Source organism: Pyrgilauda ruficollis, unplaced genomic scaffold (assembly GCF_017590135.1).
Source record: "Pyrgilauda ruficollis isolate IOZ18807 unplaced genomic scaffold, ASM1759013v1 scaffold34, whole genome shotgun sequence".
In the NCBI taxonomy this organism is placed as follows: Eukaryota; Metazoa; Chordata; class Aves; order Passeriformes; family Passeridae; genus Pyrgilauda; species Pyrgilauda ruficollis.
Window position 1 is genome coordinate 6439049 of NW_024524822.1, and position 19081 is coordinate 6458129.

The 19081-nt window shown below is 59.4% G+C and overlaps 1 protein-coding gene across 1 annotated transcript; it reads left to right on the forward strand.

Annotated features, from left to right (window-relative positions):
* The first annotated feature begins 1295 nt into the window (after positions 1 to 1295).
* Positions 1296 to 19060, forward strand: LAMC3 (laminin subunit gamma 3). Its single transcript, XM_041475009.1, has 28 exons — positions 1296 to 1668; positions 5351 to 5655; positions 5933 to 6063; positions 6903 to 7069; positions 7442 to 7630; positions 7801 to 7918; positions 7999 to 8097; positions 8307 to 8443; positions 9835 to 9951; positions 10262 to 10457; positions 10652 to 10764; positions 11014 to 11232; positions 12642 to 12830; positions 12913 to 13158; positions 13458 to 13611; positions 13714 to 13856; positions 13938 to 14116; positions 14202 to 14340; positions 14754 to 14959; positions 15241 to 15317; positions 15431 to 15565; positions 15848 to 15992; positions 16108 to 16269; positions 16505 to 16607; positions 16702 to 16901; positions 17032 to 17178; positions 17377 to 17476; positions 18110 to 19060. The coding sequence occupies exons 1-28, from the start codon at positions 1296 to 1298 to the stop codon at positions 18352 to 18354; spliced, it is 4734 nt and encodes a 1577-aa protein (XP_041330943.1). The 3' UTR covers positions 18355 to 19060.
* Positions 19061 to 19081: the final 21 nt, after the last annotated feature.

Below are 19081 nucleotides of genomic sequence, written 5' to 3' on the forward strand. Positions count from 1 at the left end.
AACGCGCAGGGCAATTATTGAGCTGCAAACCTTTCTCCTTCTCCCCGGAGGTTGACAGTGGGTTTCCCACTGGCCACCCACTCCCAGGCAGCTGCTGCACAGCTCCTGGATGCTGGGAAATTCAGCCTTCCCAGAGGAGCTGGCTCTGGCTGTCAGAGCTTGGGTCAATATATGATAATGGGGCTTTGAAACGGCGCTGCTGCGGGAGCTGCTGCCCAGGACTCTGATTCACAGCTCCCCTCTGGTGCTTTCTCCCGCAGTGTGTAGGGGAAGGAGAATAAAATAAATAAGAGTAGAAGGGAAGGGGAGGAAGGGAGCTTAAATTATAAATGAGTACTAAGTTTCCAGAGGCCCTGTGGGCAGCTCAGAGAAGTGGTGTGGGGGTCAGAGGCAGAGATCCCCTGTGCATCCCACTTTTGCAAATGCAGCCCCATGGGGTGTGGGTCAGGGTTTGCCCAGGGGCATGGCACCATGCCAGGCTGCCTCTCTCCCTGTTTGCTGTCACGGGTCAGATCTGGAGGGTGCCATGGTCGCCAGAGGGATTCCCCTGGCACAGACTATAATTAGCATTAGCTGAGAGCTGCTAATGAGGTCTGGTGATGATCTGGTTTTGCCACCCCATGGAGATGCCTCCACAGGAAGGTGCCCTGACTCGGGTCAGGGGACTGGGCTGGCTCAGGGCAACAGGCAGGGATGGGACCCCCCACTCGAGGGTGCTGGTGTGGAGGAGTTGGGGTGTCACAGACCCAGGCAGGCTGGTGTAAGCGGGAGAGCAGTCAATGCCCCCCATAAATCGGTGTGGGGTGAAGAAGGTGCTGAATCTCTTTCAAAGCCTTTCCCTATTCTCCTCTTGATTTTGGGGCTGCAAGAATAATGGTGACCCCCTACCAATTGAAGGAAAAAGCCTCATGTGAGGCACCACAAGCTCATTCCCAGGGCTGAGAAATGGAGGAGCTCAGCTATGCCCACACAGCTGAAGACGCAAATCCCCAATCCACAAAGCAATGGAATTGTTTTGGGGATGGAGCACTGAATGGTCCCATCCCCTTTGTCTGAGGACTAGGGTGTCCTGCAGGGATCCCAAACTCCACAGCTCTGCCTCACACACGAATATTTCGACATTCCCAGCAGCTTCCACAAGATGGACCTCGGAGCGAGAGGAGGTGCCGGGTAGGGGGACCCGTCCCATCCCACCCCGTCCCATCCCATCCCATTCCATCCCATCCCATCCCGTCCCGCCTGCTGCCGCCCTGCCATCCAGAGGAGGCTCAGAGTCCGGCCGGGAGAGGCGCGGCATGGCACGGCCTCCCGGGCTCTGCCTGCTGGCCCTGCTGGGGCTGGGGCTGGGGGCGGGGGGCTCGTCCCCCTGCTGGGACCCTCGGGGACAGCCCCGCCGCTGCATGCCCGTCTTCGAGAACGCCGCCTTCGGCCGGGCCGTCCAGGCCACCAACACGTGCGGGTCACCTCCGGAGGACTATTGCCTGCACATGGGCACCCAGCACGCCAGCGCCCTGTGCCACCGCTGCGACGCCAGCGACCCCCGGCGCCACCACAACGCCTCCTTCCTCACCGACTTCCACAGCCAGGAGGAGAGCACCTGGTGGCAGAGCCAGTCCATGGCCTTTGGCATCCAGTACCCCAACTCCGTCAACATCACCCTGCGCCTGGGTAAGTGCCAGCAGGAGCCCGGGCGGTGTCGGTGGAGGCTGCGTCGAGATCGGGGTGCAGAGATGGGGGTGGGTGCTCCTGCACCCTGCAGCTCTTGCTGCCAGTGCTGGATTAAGGACAGGACCCTCCCCAGGGCTTTTTGTGGGGTGTGTGGAGGGAGCTGCACTCTGCAAAGCACTGAAAGGACTCGGGGAGTCTCCCCTGTCCATCAGCCGAGCCCCAGGGTGCCAGGAGCTGTGCCTGTCTGTGCTGCTTCCCAGCCAGCCATGCCAGGAGTGCCTGCTCCCCCCTTCACCCCAGGCTGCTTTTTTTCTCTGATTATGGAAGCCTGCGGAGCAGGAGGCAGATGGTTCCTACCCTGGGAGAGCCTTGCCCGGGGAGGGTGACTGCCATGGGTGCCGAGCCCCTCCTGTTTCTCCCCCGTGCGTTGCTCAGGGTGCCTGGTATGGCTCAGGGTGCCGAGCTCCAGACGCACCGTGCAATCCCAGTAGGTTTCCCCAGCTGGCATCCGACCCTCTGTGTTTTAAATACCGCGCAAGCCGCCCACCTGGAGGGTACCTAAACCCAAGGGGCATGCCTGGCATTTTAAAAAGGTTTTATAACATTTTCCTGCCATCTAAACTCTCCTGGCTGCTGGCCAGCGCTGTAAAATCTTCATTCTCTGCAGTCTCCTGCCATCTGCATGCCGAAGGCGGGTAGTGGAGGGGCTGCGGCTGGAGCTGCTGAGGGCACAGCTGGGTGTCGGTGTGGCACTGAGCCCTGCTGGTGGGACCCAGCGCGCTCGGGGTGGCGGTGGAGGGTCCGTGCCTGCCCCGGCAGTGACGGGAGCTGCCCGGCTGGGTGGAGGTCGCTGCTTTCCCAGCCCCCTGCGGGACCAGGACATCTGGTGCTGTTCCCGGGCTGGGGCCGGGCTCCCCGCCGGGCACGGGGAGCGCTGCCGGAGCAGCCTGCCATCCTCACTCCCTGCTCCTGCCAGCCCTGACAGGGGGCATTCGCCGGCCTCTTGTCCACCTAACGCAGGCTGTCAGATTGTCCCGAATCCGTTCGTGGGTGACCCGGGGCACAGACCACCCGAGTGCAGCCTGTGTGGCTGAGCCAGCTGCCGCTGGGCGACTTTGTGGCCACCAGTCCCAGCTCGGCACAGCGACATGTGCGGGCTCTGCAAGCCCCGGGGCTTCTTTCCCATTCTCTGTCCTTCTTCCAGCTCTTCCCTGGCTCCTCTGTGGTCTTTCTTGGACCCCACACTGGGATTCCAGTGGAGTCCAGTCCCTGTGACTGCCCTGCTGTGTCTGTCTGTTAACACAGCCAAGGCTAAAGCACTGAACCAAGCTCATCTTCCAGCCCGTCCCTATAGCCCTTCATGAGCTGGAGCATCTCTGCCATTGTACCCTTCTTCCTGCATGGCTCCTGTATCTTGCCATGCTAAAAAATACCCTCTTGGTGCTTGGCACATCATTGTCTGACCTTTCCCACAGTTTCCAGGCCCTGTTCTTGTCCCAGCCCCAAATGATTTTATTGCAGCCTTAATGCTTTCACTTGGGTTAAGCGGGAAAAGCCCAACTGCAGTCCCTGGAATGCAGCCTGGGCTGAGTCCTTGCTCCTGAGCTCCACCAAATAATTGGGTGTTTCATCCCATGTAGTGTGTCCCCTCAGCCTGCCTGTCTTGCTCAGTCACACCTCTTGTAAGTTCTCCAGCGTGGTTGCCTGGGGAGCTTATTAAATAAGACATGGGATGACTTGGACAAGACCCGTGTTTACCTGCCTGTTGTTGATTGGCGTTAATTAGATTATGCTCCTTTAAATCTCCTCTCTCCGTGAGGTTCCAGCCATGCTGTTATGGTGCAGTGGGCTCGCAGCTGGTCGATCATCCCAAGTGTCCACAGCTCTTGTATTTGCCCTGTCAGACGTCAGGAAGGATCCCAAAATATCCGTGGCTTGCAAAGACAACAGACACCAGGGCTCCTCAGGAAGCAATCTGAATGCCAATGGCTCTCTTTGGAGTGTCTAGATCAGGGACTATCTGTGTCTGTGACTCTGATTTTCCTGTGGGACTTGAGATGACAGGACACATAGGTGACGTGACCGTCCCACATGCTCCTTTCCGCCTCTCCAGAATTCTCTTCTTGGAGCCCCAGAGCAGTACAAGCTGCAGTTTGGGTTCAAGGAAAGGCAGGTGCACATTTTGTTCAAGTGACAGCACAGTTGGGAGAGCACCCAGGGGTCCTGGTGCTGCCTGTGCACCCTTCCCAGCATCACTGTCCAGCAGCACATCTGGCTTTGGGACATGTCACACCTGAGCAGCAAAGAGGAGACAATCAGCCTGGTTTATTTTCTGGATCTTAGTTTTTTTTCCTTAGGAGAATTTGGCTGATTAAAAAGCCTGTCTGGGAAAAGCACATGAAAATTCTCAGACAGGCTTTTTAATCAGCCAAATTTCTCCTCTCACGAAAATTCCTCAGAAAAGTGAATCTGCTCCATCCCAGCTGGAGGCACCAAAATGGGGCTCCCCCAGCGTGGCCGTCCTCTCCCCTCGCACGGGGCCACTTGGGGCAGTTTATTGACACAGCCCTGCCTTCCCTTCCTCTCCCAGAGGAAACTGCTCCGGGAGGTGACGGCCCCGACCTCGCTGTTTTGGTAGACAACCCCCTTGGGACCGCGCTGTCTGGGAACCGGCGCCTGCCAGGCGTCCGCCCTGCACCGGGTGCAGGACAGCGGCACCCCCGCTGTCACCAGCCCGGAGCAGTCACAGAGGGAGGGGAGAGGCACAAGGCAAGGGTGGGACAGCCCCTCTGCAGCCCCTTCTTGGCCCTCATCACCTCCGGGTGAGCTGGGAGTGGGTCTGTCCCCCTCTCCAGGCGCTGCCGGGCGCTTCCTGCATCCCTGATGGGATGCAGCTGCTTTTCCCAGCGCTGGTAGCCGGCTGCCTCGGCTCCCCCGCAGCAAAGTCGCAGCACATACGCGACAGTATTCATATGGGCCCAATTAAAGGCTTGTTTTCCTAGTCCCGGAATAACCCCTCTAACATTCCCAACTCATTATCTTTTCAAATAAAGCCAAAACCTTGCAGCTAATTGTTTTGTGCTGTCAGGAGTGGTGCTGTTATGGAGCAATTCGGGCTTTGAGCTGGTCCTTCATCTCTGGCAATTAAGTGGGTCTGATGTTCACTTTGGTGTTTTCTCTTTTCCTTTCTGCTAATCCTTTCAAGCTCTTTCAGAGCTCGCCGGACACCCCAAGGATTGGTGGCTTCTCTTTGTCTTCATCCCAGCAAAGATGGAAGCAATGCCAGGTCCTGGCATGCAGCTCCCTGGGAAGGGATTGGCCTTGACCCTTTCCAACTCTCCATCCCTAAAGCTCCACCACCCTGGGGATGCTTTCAGTGCTGTAGGCCTAACTCTCCCCCACAGCTGCTGGATAGAGCCTGGATTTGGAACTGCTCTTTCCCCATGCAACCCACCTAGTGCACCACACAAGGGGTGGGCCCTGCACTGGGGGGAGAGCCAGCTTGGATCTGGACAGGGTTTGGGCTGCACCAAGGAGGAGCTGGTTGAGGGCAGCTGGGTAGGGGTGGCGATTTGTCCATTTTTGGCTGTGGTGGGTGCTGCAGGATGCTGTTGGGATAACCCAGTCTGCGTGCCCATTGGGTGGCTGGCAGAGGGTCACAGCATGGCGTGTCCATCCCCAGGCAAAGCCTACGAGATCACCTACGTGCGGCTGAAGTTCCACACCAGCCGCCCCGAGAGCTTCGCCATCTACAAGCGCAGCCGTGCCGGGGGGCCCTGGGTGCCCTTCCAGTTCTACAGCGCGTCCTGCCAGAAGACCTACGGGAAGCAGCCACGGCAGTACCTGCAGCCGGGCGAGGACGAGCAGGTGGCCTTCTGCAGCGATGAGTTCAGTGACATCTCCCCCCTCAGTGGGGGCAACGTGGCCTTCTCCACCCTGGAGGGACGGCCCAGCGCCTACAATTTTGATGGAAGTCCCGCGCTGCAGGTGCCACCAGGATGGGAGGGGGCGTGGTGCATGGAGCCTTGGGATCAAGGGCATTATTGCACCCAGCTGGGGTAAAAGTGCTGGTGATGCTGTTGGGATAATCCAAGCTGTGGTGCCCACTGGGTGGCTGGCAGAGGGTCGCAGCATGGTGGGTCTGTCTCCAGGCAAAGCCTACGAGATGCATCCCTGCTTGAAAAGCTGCAGGATGTGTCCCGGTTGGGGGGGAGATGGTGGCCCAGACCTCTCCACCAAGGTGGCTTCCCCGTGTCCCCTGCAGGAGTGGGTGACAGTCACTGACCTGCTCATCTCCTTGAACCGGCTCAACACATTTGGGGACGACATCTTCAAGGACCCCAAGGTGTTGCAGTCGTACTACTATGCCATATCTGACTTCTCCGTTGGTGGCAGGTGAGGGGCAGCCAGGCAGAAGTATGGGAATCTTCTTGGAGCTGTGGGACTGGGGCAACTGCTCCCCACCTCAGTCTTGTCTGAATTGGGATTTTGGGGCAAACTGCTCAGATGTTGCTTCCTCCATGTGTAAGCTGGAGCTGGAAGTGCAGAGATGGGTGATTAAATTTGGAGACCTCCCAGCTTTGCAGAAAGATTGTCTTTTGCCCACTGTCCCGCTCCATGTGCCACCAGCTGTATTTGCTTTGTTCTCTCCCAGCCCAATGGCTTTTAATGACACTGGGGCTTGTGTTGTTCCTCCTGTGACCCTGCTGGTTCCTGGGCACTGCAAAAGGGGAGCCATGGGGTTCTAGTGGAAAGATGACCTGAAGCTGCAGAGGCTGCTGGAGGAGCTTGGAGTCAGCATGGCCACAGGCAGAGAAGCTGCACCAGCTGCAAGCAGGAAAGGGCAGCAGATGTGGAATAGAGATGCAGGTGGCACCCACTTGGTGCTGCCTCTGGGCTGTGCTGCACATGCCCTTCCCCAGCTGGGAGAAGTGGAAAATTTTCCCATCCCTGAGAGCGTTGTCTGCCCCAGGCAGACCTGTAGTTGTTGTCCCACCTCTGGGGTCAGCAGCTGCAGCTGGCTAGCACAGGCCACCCTCGGCGTGTGACCTCCCGACTGGCCAGGCTGGGAGAGCCTCAGGGACACTATGGGTGGCCTCAAGGACAGCACAGCCCGAGCTGCTCTCACCCCACAGCCAGCCCAGTAGCAGGGTCACACACTGCACAGCCTGGGCACCGTCCCACTGCTGCTGCTTCTGCCCACACCGCTGCCCTGTGACGGGGTCTCACCGCAGGTGCAAATGCAATGGCCACGCCAGTGAGTGCGCGCCGGACGAGGCCGGGCAGCTGGTCTGTGTGTGCCAGCACCACACGGCTGGCACCGACTGCGAGCGCTGCCAGCCCTTCTACCAGGACCGGCCCTGGGCACGCGGCACGGCCGAGGCTGCCAACGAGTGCCTCCGTGAGTATCCCCGGGTGACTCCGTGGCCACAGCGGTGGCTGGCCCTGATGGGCTGTGCTGGTGCTGCATCAGCTCATCTGGCACCTCCTGCCCTTCCTGCACCTGCTCCATTTTGGGAGGGAGGGAGGATTTGTACCCCGGGGCTCCCCTTCACTGCAGCACCCCGAGTATTTCCATTCCCTTTACCCCACGAGTGCAGCCATCTGCTCCGTGCATTGTACTGCATCCACTTCTGCTTCCAAGGGCAGAGGCACCTCTGGAAGCTCTCACTGCTGAGCCAAGGGGTCCCTCTGGCCCATCCGACCCCACAGGAGGTTGCCATAACCTCCAGTGCCCTCCAGGAGCCCACCTGTCCTCCCGCCTCTCCCCCAGCTTGCAACTGCAGCGGCCGCTCCGAGGAGTGTTTCTACGACCGGGAGCTGTTCCGGCGTAGCGGGCACGGGGGACACTGCCGCAACTGCCGCGACAACACGGCCGGGCCCCACTGCGAGAGCTGCAGGCAGAACTATTACCGCTGGGAGCCGCAGGGAGCCTGCCAGCCCTGCCACTGCCACCCCGCAGGTGCGAGCGGCTGTGCCAAACTCCGGCTGCAAAACTACTGATGACCCAAACTCTGTCCTGCAGAGTTTGCTGGGAGGGATGGTTTTGGAGGATTCTCTCGGGGTTTCCCCATTTCCCCCGGTCTCTTCCCGGCTGGGGTTGAGCCTCAGGGCTGGCCGGGGTCCCCGCAGGTTCCCTGCAGCCCCAGTGCGACAACTCGGGGACCTGCGTCTGCAAAGCCAACGTGACGGGCTGGAAGTGTGAGCGCTGCAAGGACGGCTACCACAGCCTCAGCGAAGGTGGCTGCAGGTGAGGAGGAACCCGGCCCTGGGCAGGGGCAGCGGGATGGGACTGGGGCTCACCTCCTGCCTTCATCTCACCCCATCCAGACCCTGCACCTGTGACCCCGCGGGCAGCGTGGGCACCTGCGACCCCAACACGGGGCACTGCACCTGCAAGGAGAGGGTGGAGGGGCATTTGTGCAACAGGTGAGCACCGTGGCCCTGGCATGGGGACAGGAACACTGTCCCTTTCCAGGCTTGAAATTGGTGGCAAGGCTGTGGGGCTGCATTCCTCTGGACCACTGGGACTGGGCTCACAGGAGCTGTCACCAGTGTCCCACACAGAGACATTGCCGTGGCTCCCTGCAGCTCTGCCTGTCCTGTGCCACATACTCCTGTTTCCTCCCCGTGTCCAGGTGCCAGCCTGGCTGGTTTAACCTGCAGCCCCACAACCCCATCGGCTGCACCAGCTGCTTTTGTTACGGCCACTCCAGCGCCTGCAGGGCGGCAGATGGCTACGAGGAGACCCACATCCGCTCCGACTTCAGCCAAGGTAACAACCCAGATGAAACGGAGGGCACTGCTCTGCCAGTTTCAGCCAAAAATATTTGGGAAGGATGTGGCTGAATGTCCCTCTTTGTGGCTGAGCACCTCGCTTTGGAACTAACTGATGGTGATGGGTGGAGATGGATTTCTCTGGCTTGCCCCTGTTTTGCTGTTACACCTCTGCTTCTGCCCCCAGCTCCGTGGGGACAGGGTATCCGTGACTCCCCGTGCCACTCCTCCATGCCAACCTGCTCCTGGGGCTGTGCGTGGCTCAGGGAGGGCTGTGGGGCCAGACATGGACATTGCACCACACCAGGGACTGCAGGAGCACTAAAGATCATCTCAGAAATATAAAAAAATAATAGTCCGGAGCCTGCTGGGAACTTCCCCAATTACTCCCTTCTCTCCCCATGCTCGGCTGGGATGTGACAGCTCGGCCGGACGGGCGGGAGGTGGTGCTTTTGCCCGGCTGCTGGCAGGGCTGGACGCCTGCGGGATGCTGGGGAAACCCTGCCATCTGCCGCGCACGCCGGCGTGTGCAGCCCCGCTGCGGGACACGGCAGGGACGGGCACCCACGGCAGGCACCCCGCTCTGCCTCCCTGTTCCCAGATGGATACGAATGCGCCAGGCACGGGTGGATCTTAATTGCTTTCAAACCGCGCTGCCAATTGCTGTGCTGCTGGAATGTCTTCCACGGCCTTGAAACTGAGCCAGGCTTTAAAACGAGTCTTTTTTTCCGTCCTCCACATAGCCAATTTGGGGCTGCTCCTTTGGGGACTGGTTTGGCAGTTTCTGAGCTGAGACGTGGCCGCAGCACCCTCCTAAATCCCAGCTCCCCAAAACATTCCCCAGTCCACAATGGAGGGGGATCAGATGGAATTTTCTTATACTGGGTGAAAGTATAAATTTGGGATAATTTGGTAATAGAGCACAGCCCACTTGAGAGATTTCCAAGTGTTTGTCCTGCAGGGCTGGAAGAAATAACTAACCCTGCAGAGTGAGGGGGAGTTTAACTGGTTTCTAAAGGAAACCAACTTAATGCAGCTACACCCCGTCTCTTCTGGGCTTCTCCAGCATTCCTCCTCAGGCTTCCTGTGCTCGCCAGCCCACAGTAATGTTAGAATGGCAGCACAGGCAGGAGGGCAAAAGTTTAAAGATAATAATTTCCTCCAAATCTAAGAAAATAAATAGATGAGGAGTGGTTAAGGCTACCCTCCAGTGCATGAGAGCACAGAGCCCAAGTGGGGCAGGGTATTACAAAGCGCTGGCCCCTTCCAAGAATTGAGAGAGTGTTGGGAGGAGGGACAGAGCCCCTGAAAGCAGCACCCTGCTGGTGCTGTGCTGGCAGGGACTCACTGCTCCCTTAGCTGTGCCTGTCACTGTATCCTGTCATACAGGGCTGGAGGGCTGGGCTGCCACTGCTCCAGGCATCACAGACCTGCCTCTGCACTGGGCTGGCCGGGACATCATCACTGAGTGGGACGGAGAGGAGCCGGTGGATTTTCTTGCACCAGGTATTGTGTGTGCGGGGTTCCTGGGGGGCTGCTCTGCCTTGAGGACCCCCTGCTGCTCTCATCCCACTGCTATGCTGGTGCAGGAGGCACTGGGCTCCATTCCAGAGCTGAGCATGTTTCTGTAGCAGAGGACAGTGGGGGTTATTGGAACAGTGGACCAGGATCCCAGGAGGGCAGGTTGGAGCTGGCACCACTCTAGGAGGGTGACTGGGGCTCCTGATGGTGGTGGTGAGAATAGGACTGCACTGGCAGTCCTGGCAGAGCTGGTGCCTCCATGTCCTACAGACTTTGCTCCTCTCTCCCCTCACAGAGAAGTTTCTGCAGAACCAGCACCTCAGTTACGGGCAGCTCCTGTCCCTGCTGCTGGGAGTGGAGAACGGGACAAGAACAGAACCCGCGGTGCCCCTGCTCCAGGTCCAGCTGCTGCTGGAGGGCGAGGGGATGAAGATCACCATGTCCAGCAGCAAGAGCCAGCTCCAGCATGGAAAGCAGGCTGTCACCTTCAGGTGCCCATTATAGAGTTTTCGGAAAAGTGGGATTTAGGGCTCAGTGCTTGATTTGTCTGGGCTGCCCTTTACTGCTCTTTGCCCCCCTCGGGATTTAACTGTGCAGTGCCTGGGTCCCAGCCAGGAGCTGAGCTGTCCTGCAGCACCCAGCTCAGGCTGGCCCTGTCCTGCCTCCCCCACTCCCTCTCCAACAGGCTGCACGAGGCAGAGGAGGGTGCGGAGCCTTTGCTGTCGGCCTTCAGCTTCCAGCGCCTGCTCTCCAACCTGACCTCCCTCCGCCTCCGCGTGAGCCGCGGCCCCGTGAGAGGTGGGTGGCTCCACAGAACGTCCTCAAGGGGACAGCCCGGGGTAGGACTGGAGACATCCGTGCAGCATCAGGCTCTCAAGGATGAGAGGGATTGTCGGGGGTGTTTTGGGGCAGGGTTTGCCTCCTCTCTGTGAACACCCCTTGGCCTCTCAAGGAGGTGTTTTGGGGTCTCCTGTGCCTGTCTGGAGCATTTCAGAGCAGAGCAGGGGATGCACCATCCCATTCCCACACCGCTCTCCCCTCTCACAGGCAGGTTGTCCCTGAGCGAGGTCCAGCTCACATCTGCTCGTCCTGGGCCAGGCACTCGGGCGGGCTGGGTGGAGGAGTGCACGTGTCCCATGGGATACACCGGGCAGTTCTGCCAGTCCTGCGCACCTGGATTCAAGAGGGAGATCCCATTTGGCGGCCCCTTCATCAGCTGCATGCCCTGCACCTGCAACCAGCACGGGGACTGCCACCCCCTCACAGGTGTGCACCCCCTGGGCCCGCCACTCACCTGCTGCTCCATGCGTGGGTGGAACAAATCCGTGCCTTTGCTTGTTCTGAGGGAAGCTGGGAACTATTGGTGAGGTTGTGGTTCCCAAAATTTGCAAGCTGAATTGCTTGGGTGGTTCTAGGGACAGGGTTCGTAACTGTAAAGATGGAGATTATTAATGGAGTGCAGTAATGGTGGTAATTTATAATTAGAGCAGCATTTTTCATGATACTTTATGACCTGTAAGGAAGGGAAGGGTGCTGGTGCTCAGAGGAGTAGGGGAGCAAGGGTCAGGGCAGCAGAGAGGGTTTTGCTAGGTTGGGTCTCACAGGCAGCTTCACTGCCCGATGAGAGGAGCAGGACTGGGTGGAGCTCTGGAATCTGCAAACTGAGGTTAACCTGAGCAGAGAAACAAAGAAAAAAGCAGGAAAACACAGAAGAAAGACACCAGAGGAGCCAGCTCTTGTGCTGCCAGCCCAACCCCTCGGTGGCTGGCTCTCCTCAATAAATGATGTACGGCAGGGATGGAGAGGGCTGGAGGAGGCAGAGTGCTCGGTGAATGCCCCTGCCTTGCCCACGAAAACACGGCAGCAGCTCTGCAAACCCGCCCTCATCCCGCAGAGTGGGGCTGGCGCCGCCGACTGCACAATCCCCAGGGATGGGGCCAGGCTTTTGATGTTCCGGCCTGGGCGCTGCCAGCCTGCGCACTTCCTTTAGTTCCTTTAGTTTATTTTTCCACTTCTTCCTGCCACCCGCTTTTTCTTTATTTTCCATCGTCTGACTCTGCCTGGATGTGGGGAAAATGGAATAACACCCCCTCCTGCGCAGCCTTCCTGGTATGACCCGACCCCACAAAACACGGGGGGAAATCCTCCCCCCGACTCCTCTCTCTCCAGTGAAGCAGAGCATCTGCCTGGAGGTGGGGGGTTCCTTGGGCACTCTTCCTCCTCTTCCTCCCTCTCTTCCTCACAGCCGATTTCGGGAGGCTGACTCACCGGCTCGGCTCGCTCTGGAGGAGATGCTCCCCGGTGGGTGCCGGCCCGGCTGCTTGTGTTTTCCAAGGCGGGCTGGAAAGGACGCGCCTCGACACTCGGAAATGTGTTGTGGATTACAGCAGGCGCCGGCAGCCTCCGCACACATTGATGGTGCTGTCTGTGCCAGCGCTGCCTCGTCCCTGCATCGCTGTGGCCTCTGTGTCCTCTCCAAAACCTTCTTCTTCGACCAAAGACAGGGCAAGGAGGGAAAATATCCCGAGTACTGGTTGGAGATGTGCAACCCCTCGCTTGGAGCTGCACATCCCTCTCGCCACGCTCAGCGCTGGGCTCTCCATCCCTCCCGCAGTCGCTGCTGTTATTTGGGGTTGGGTTTTCGCGGACCCTCAGCTCCGTTTTCCTCCCCGCAGGGCAGTGCCAGTGCTTGCACAACACAGAGGGTCCCTCCTGCGAGCGCTGCAGCCCCGGCTTTTACGGCAACCCCTTCCTAGGGCGCTCTGATGACTGCAAGCCCTGCCCCTGCCCCGGCCGCTCGCCCTGCACCGAGGTGCCCAGCAGTGGGGAGGTGGTCTGCACCCACTGCCCCCCGGGGCAGAGAGGTGAGGCTGGGGCTGGGTGGGCATAGGGGCTGTGGGCAGCGTGGGCACGGCTGGATCCTCCCCACCTTTCCACCTTCGCCAGGAAAACGCTGTGAGCTCTGTGATGACGGGTTTTTCGGGGACCCCCTGGGTCAGAGAGGTGCCGTGCATCCCTGTGAGCCCTGCCAGTGCCACGGGAACGTGGATCCCAACGCCGTGGGGAACTGTGACCCCGTGTCCGGCCGATGCCTGCGCTGCCTCTACAACACAATGGGCGACCACTGCGAGAGCTGTCGGCCGGGCTTCTACGGGGATGCGCTGGCTCCCAGCCCTGCTGGGAAGTGTGCACGTACGTACAGCCCCCGGGCACAGCTCACTTGCAGCCAAAATCCTCCCAGCAGTGAAGGCAGAGGGTGGAAGGGGATGTCCAGCAGGTTTAGGGGCTGATGGATGGTCCAGGTTACCCCCACGTGTTCCCCTTTGCCCTCTTGCACCACTGCCATCTTTCCTCAGATACTCTGGCCTGCAGGGGTTCCTTGGAGCCCTGGCTGATGTGGGAACATGGCTCTACACGCCCCAGTGCACCATTCCTGCTGTCCCATCCACCAGCCCCATGCTGGGATTTAAGGGTTATTTTTTCTCCCACAGCTTGTGATTGCAACCCCAGTGGCTCAGACCCGAGGCTGGAGGGCTGTGATCCTGGCACAGGCCAGTGCCACTGCCTCCCACACGTGACAGGCAGAGCCTGTGGGCAGTGCCAGCCCGGCTACTACGGCCTGGAGCCCACCGTGGGGTGCAAGAGGTATGTGGGGCATGGCACGGGGCTGCCAGGGAGTGGCTCCGTGTTCCCAGCTCTGCTCTCTGCATTGACTGCCTGCTCATGACCCTCCACTTCTCATGCCAGCTGTGAGTGCCACCCAACAGGGTCACGGGAGAGTGGGTGCCACATGCTGACAGGACAGTGCTCCTGCCAACCAGGTGTCACAGGGAAGAAATGTGATCGATGCCAGCATGGCTTCTTCGGCTTCTCTGCCAGGGGCTGCCGAGGTAACGGGAATGGGCACTGCGTCTGTGTCCCTAAATCAGGGCTGGCAGCCACAGTGTGATGCCTTTCTGCCACCACTGCAGCCTGCAACTGCTCCCCGCTGGGCTCCATCACCCCGCAGTGCCACGAGAACAGCACCTGCCTCTGCCACCCTGGCTTCGTGGGCTACAAGTGTGACCGCTGCCAGGCCAACTTCTTCCTTGAGCCACTGAGCTCCCGCTGCCAGCAGTGTCCTGCCTGCTACGGGCTGGTGAAGGATGAGGTACAGCCTGTACACTGCTGAGGCAGGCACAGAACCCCACCCCGCAGTGCCTCACTGTCCCCCCATGTCCCCCCTGTCCTGCCAGGCTGACCGCCTGAAGGCCAGGCTGCAGGAGATGGAGGAATGGCTGCAGAAGCCAGGCTGTGATGCCCACCTGGGCCAGACTGCCATGCTGGGAGATTCACCCCGTGGAGATGGGCTGCCCAGCTCACACCTCCTGAGAGGTACAGGGGACTCTCCTTCCTTCCACCTATTTCACCCTCTGCTCCTTCAGGGTGCTGTGACACGCTGGGTGGGTGCAAGGAGGTCCCAGGTGGGTGCTGGCCTCAGTGTGGTGTGACTAGGGGGGAGGGCAGTGGAGGGGACATGCCTTTTTGGGAGGACAGAGCACTGCAGGGATGCTCACACCACTGAGGTCTTGGAGCAGGCAGTGATGGGCATTATTGGGGGTTGAGCACCAACACGTGGGTACCCTTTGGGTGCTGAATTCCTGGGTCCCTCCTGAGCACCCAGAGAGGCTGTATTTCCCTTTCACTAGTAGGTGTTAGGCAGGGGATGGAGCATGGGGCAGCTCCACAGGGAAGCAGGGAGCCCCGAGCAACCCCAATGGGCAACAAAATGCTTGTGCTGCCCACAGGTGCCTGGGCCACCCTCTTGGTACAGGTGGGGCAGCTCGCAGGGGCACTGAACACTGCACAAGGCCGTCTCACCAACGCCAGCCAAGCCACCAGATGCTCTGAGCATGGACCCCCCAAGACCTGCACCTTGCTCTCGGAGATTGGGGGCGTGCTGCAGTCGGCTCAGCAGGAGATCCTGCATGCTGCAGACACCCTGGCTACCATGGTGGGGGCTCTCAGTGGCCCTGGGCTCCTGAGGGGGGTGGTGGCAATCCTGGGGGGCACTGGGATATGCTTCCCAGGACTGCTGGGGTGGGATGTGACCAGCAGAGTGGGTGAGTGGGAAAACCTGGGGTCCATGTGGGTATAGCCCTCCTTGCAGCTGAGTCAAGAGGAGATATTTTCCTTGCTGTAATCCTTTGGGAGGTTCTTGGTGGTGCTGGGCTGGCAGGGTCCAGAGATGCCTGCTCCCTGCCAGGGTCTCAATGCTGCTGTTTGCATTCCAAGGAAATTCCTCAGGAAATCCCACAGCAGCCCACAAACTGGAGCCACTGGGCACTGGAGGCTCAGGCTCTGTGCAAGAGGTAGGAGTTGAACAGGCAGCAGAAGCTGTCAGCACAGCTGGGGGTGCAGGGGGCACTCCTTTGCCAGGAGGCCAATCCTGATCTCCTCTGTCTGGGTGTCCTTGTCCCTGCAGCCACAAGGACTCCATGGCACAGGTGGAGGCTGTGGTCAGGAGAGCACTGCGTGCCTCCAACGCCAGCTCTGAGCTCCTGCAGAACCTGCTGGAGAGGAACACCACACAGGACATGCAGAATGAGCTGGAGGCCGGGTGAGGGGCTGGCAGGGCACCCGAGCCCCTTTCCTCTGGCCAGGTCCTTGTTACAGGGCTCAGTCACAGGGATTTGGCACCTGCCCAACAGGCACATGCTGAGCACCTTCAAACTCATTGCACCACAGTGCTGTGAAGCAGAGGGACAGGGTGCTGTGTGCTGGGGGGTTCAGGAAAAGCCCCCAGAATTTCCTGCTACATCCACATCCAGGGCCAAGTTGTCCTCTTCATCCTTCAAGGGACCAGAGGGCCCCGGCTGACAGCAGTGTCCTCTCTGTGTAGGTATGAGGAAATCCAGCGGGCACGGGAGGAGCTGGGTGCTGGCATGGCAAAGGTGGCAGTGGAGGCCAGGAGAGCTCTGACAGCCGTGGAACAGGCACATGCTGACCTGGCTGAGAGACTTTTGCAGGTGGCTGCTCTGGGGCAGGTGAGCAGCACCCAAGCTACAGCTCCAGCTGGCATCCCTACCTCCTGCTTTACCAGTCCTGCCTCCTGAGCTGGGAGATGATCTCATGGAGCCTTTGGCACTCCTGAACCTGCAGCAGGTGCTGCCAAGGCAGGCTGGAGACCTGGCACGGGAGCTGGCAGAACTGGAGCAGGCAGCAGCAGCCCAGGAGCCATTGGCTCAGCAGGCTGTGGAGGCATCCCGCACACTGGCAGCTGGATTGCACCTGGAGCTGCAAAGGACTCATGGCTTCAAGCAGGTAAATGCTGCTCACAGGAATGGGGACCCTCATCCCTGCTGCTCCAGCAACTGGAGGGACCATGCCTGCAGCCAGGGAGATGGGAGAGGATGTTTTGGGAGACATCTTCCCTTGGGTCCCCAGATGTCCCTAGGAGCTTGCCTGCCAAAAGGGAGTAGGCTGAATCCCACATTTCCCAGCTGGGTGCAGCTCTTCACCCACTCCCCAGCCTCATTCCTCCTCTCTCCTCTCCCAGCTGCAGGACCAGGCTGGCTCTGCCCATGACATGGCCACCATGGCTGTCTCCCGAGGGAAAGCTGTGCTCTCCGAGGCTGAGTCCCTCCTGGCCAGCTTGGAAGGTAAGAGGCACCAGTCAGAGCATCTCCAGCCACACCTGGCTCTCATAGGTGACAAGGGGAGAAGTGGACAGTTTGGTGATGGTTGCTCCCATAGGCATGAAGAAGGTGCTGGGGCATCGGAAGAGTCAGGCTGCCCTGAGGAGGAGGATGGCCACTGTGCGGGACAGAGTGATGGTGGATGCTCAGAGGAAGATTAAACAGGCAGAGAAGACACTGGGAAACTCCCTGTCCATCTCCACCACAGCCCAGAGGACAGCAGGGGAGGCTGAGCAAGTCTCTAAGGAGAGTGCCAAGGTCGGAGCTGAGGGATTGGGGTGGAGCTGCTGGGCATGGCCAGGCTGGCAGCCATCAGCTACAGACCCAGGCTGCTGCAGGCAGGGCTGTGTGTCCCCAGGTGACTGTTCCCATCTCTGTCCCTTTGCAGATGGCACGGGCTGTGCTGCAGGAGAGCAAACAGGCCCTCAAACACGCCAGCCAGCTTGCCACGCGTGCCAATGAGACCCAGTGGGAGCTCTCCCGGCAGGAGCACATGGCAGAGAAGCTCAGGGGAGACCTGGAGGAAGCACAGCAGGTCAGCTGGGTTCCCTCAGGCAGGCTGTGTCCTCCAGAGCATGGCAGTGGCTTTGACCACAACCCAAAGCATAGGGAACAACTCAGCTTGGGAGCGCCACTGTAGGGACAACACCTTGGGGATGTTCCTGGGATCTCCTCTACCATCCAGCCAAGGGTCAGTGGTGTCCCTGACCTGGGTGTCTGTGTCTGTTGGAAGGTGGGGTCAGAGGTGACTGAGATGGCAAAAAGTCTCCAGGAAGCCCGGGGCTCACTCATGTCAGACATCGAGATCCTGAACAACCTGCTGAACAGCCTAGGTGAGACCTTGGGGAAATGGGGTGCAGGTTCCAGGGAGAGGGCTGGGCTCTCAGGGGCCAGGGCTCTCCTGCTTACTGGGACTCCTGCTTGATGGCCATCCAGGCCGAGCTGGATGCTCTTTGGCTGAGATCATCCATGGTCTCAGCAAACTTCTTTAAGGTTCCTGTCTTGAGGAAAACCTCATGAAGAATGAATTGGGGCTTGCTCATGTGTGTGCTCATGTCTGCTCTGGGTACACTGATCTGCCTTGGGATCCTCAGGGGGAGCAAGGCTGGCAAGGTCCCTTTAGAACTGAGGGCTGTGCTAGACTGGGTTTGCTCCTTGTTGCTGCTTGGTCTTGCTCCAGCTCCTCCTGTTTTTATCACATGTGTATATTTCTGAGCATTCCAGGACTCTTGCATCCAAGAAATTTTGCAAAAGGGTGGAAAGCATGACCTATTTGTAAGAGTGAGAAGTGCCCAGGCCCTGCCTGGAGCCACAGTTCTGTTTGCTTATCTGTGATCAGTGAGAAGCTGCAAAGCCTCCATGCCCTGCTGCTTCCACTCCCTATAGTTTTTGTGGCACCATGAAGTACATCCAGAACATCTGTCCACCTCTCTGCTCTCATCCATGTCCTGTCTCTCCTTGCCCAGGTAACCTGGAGCAGGACAAGGAGGTGGACGCAGTGCTGAGCGCAGGGAGGCTGCAGCTGGAGCAGCTGTGGCTGCGCCTGGCCTCGCCGGGTCCCCTGGCCAGCCAGCTCAGCCAGCTGCAGCAGGAGGCAGCACGGCAGCAGGAGAAGATCCAAGCATTTGAGAGCGACTTGGCTGAGATCCGGGCTGACAAGCAGAACTTGGAGGACATTTTGCGGAGCCTCCCTGAGAGCTGCGCAAAGTGACAGGTTGCTGGCTGCTGCCACATGTCCTGTGTGCCCACCCTACACAGGGACTGGCAGAGGGAAGGACACTCTGCATTCACCAGCATCAATCCCTCCCACCGCTCCTCGCACTGCCCTCTGTACAGTATCACACCCCAGGTCCTTCTCCACACCCATTCAGGCTCCACGTCTCAAGCACTCTGCAGCATGACTCCAGACACCACCTCTGTCCTTGGGATGGGGGACACCCACCTACCAGGGGCACTGATGTTTCTGTGCAGGATATGGAGCCGTTCCAGGGTTGGTCTCTCACTGCAGAGTGAACAAAGAATCCTCACAGACCTCCTCCATCCCTCCTTTCCCATCGCATCACAGCCGGCAGGAACAGCTTACCAAGTATGCAATGTACCCAAGCTGTACTGCCTGGCACTCCCTCCTGCCCCAGGAGAAGAGAGAGGCTCTCACACGTGCTGGAAGCTGGTCCTGCTGCACAGCACCCTGCAGTGTCATGCTCATGGGCTGTGGTCACAGAGGTGCAGAGAGGAATTCTGGTGAAGCCAGGCAGAGAGCTGCTTGCCAGAGGGCACACAGCTTGCCTGCTTCCCAAGGGAAGGGAGTTCACAGTAGGGAGGGCTAAATTAATGAGCAGAAACAAAGCAAAGATGGATCCTCACCCAGCTCCTGGAAGGCAGCTGGGACATTCTCAGCCTGCTCCAATATGAGAGGAGCCCAGGTCTTGCTGTTCCCT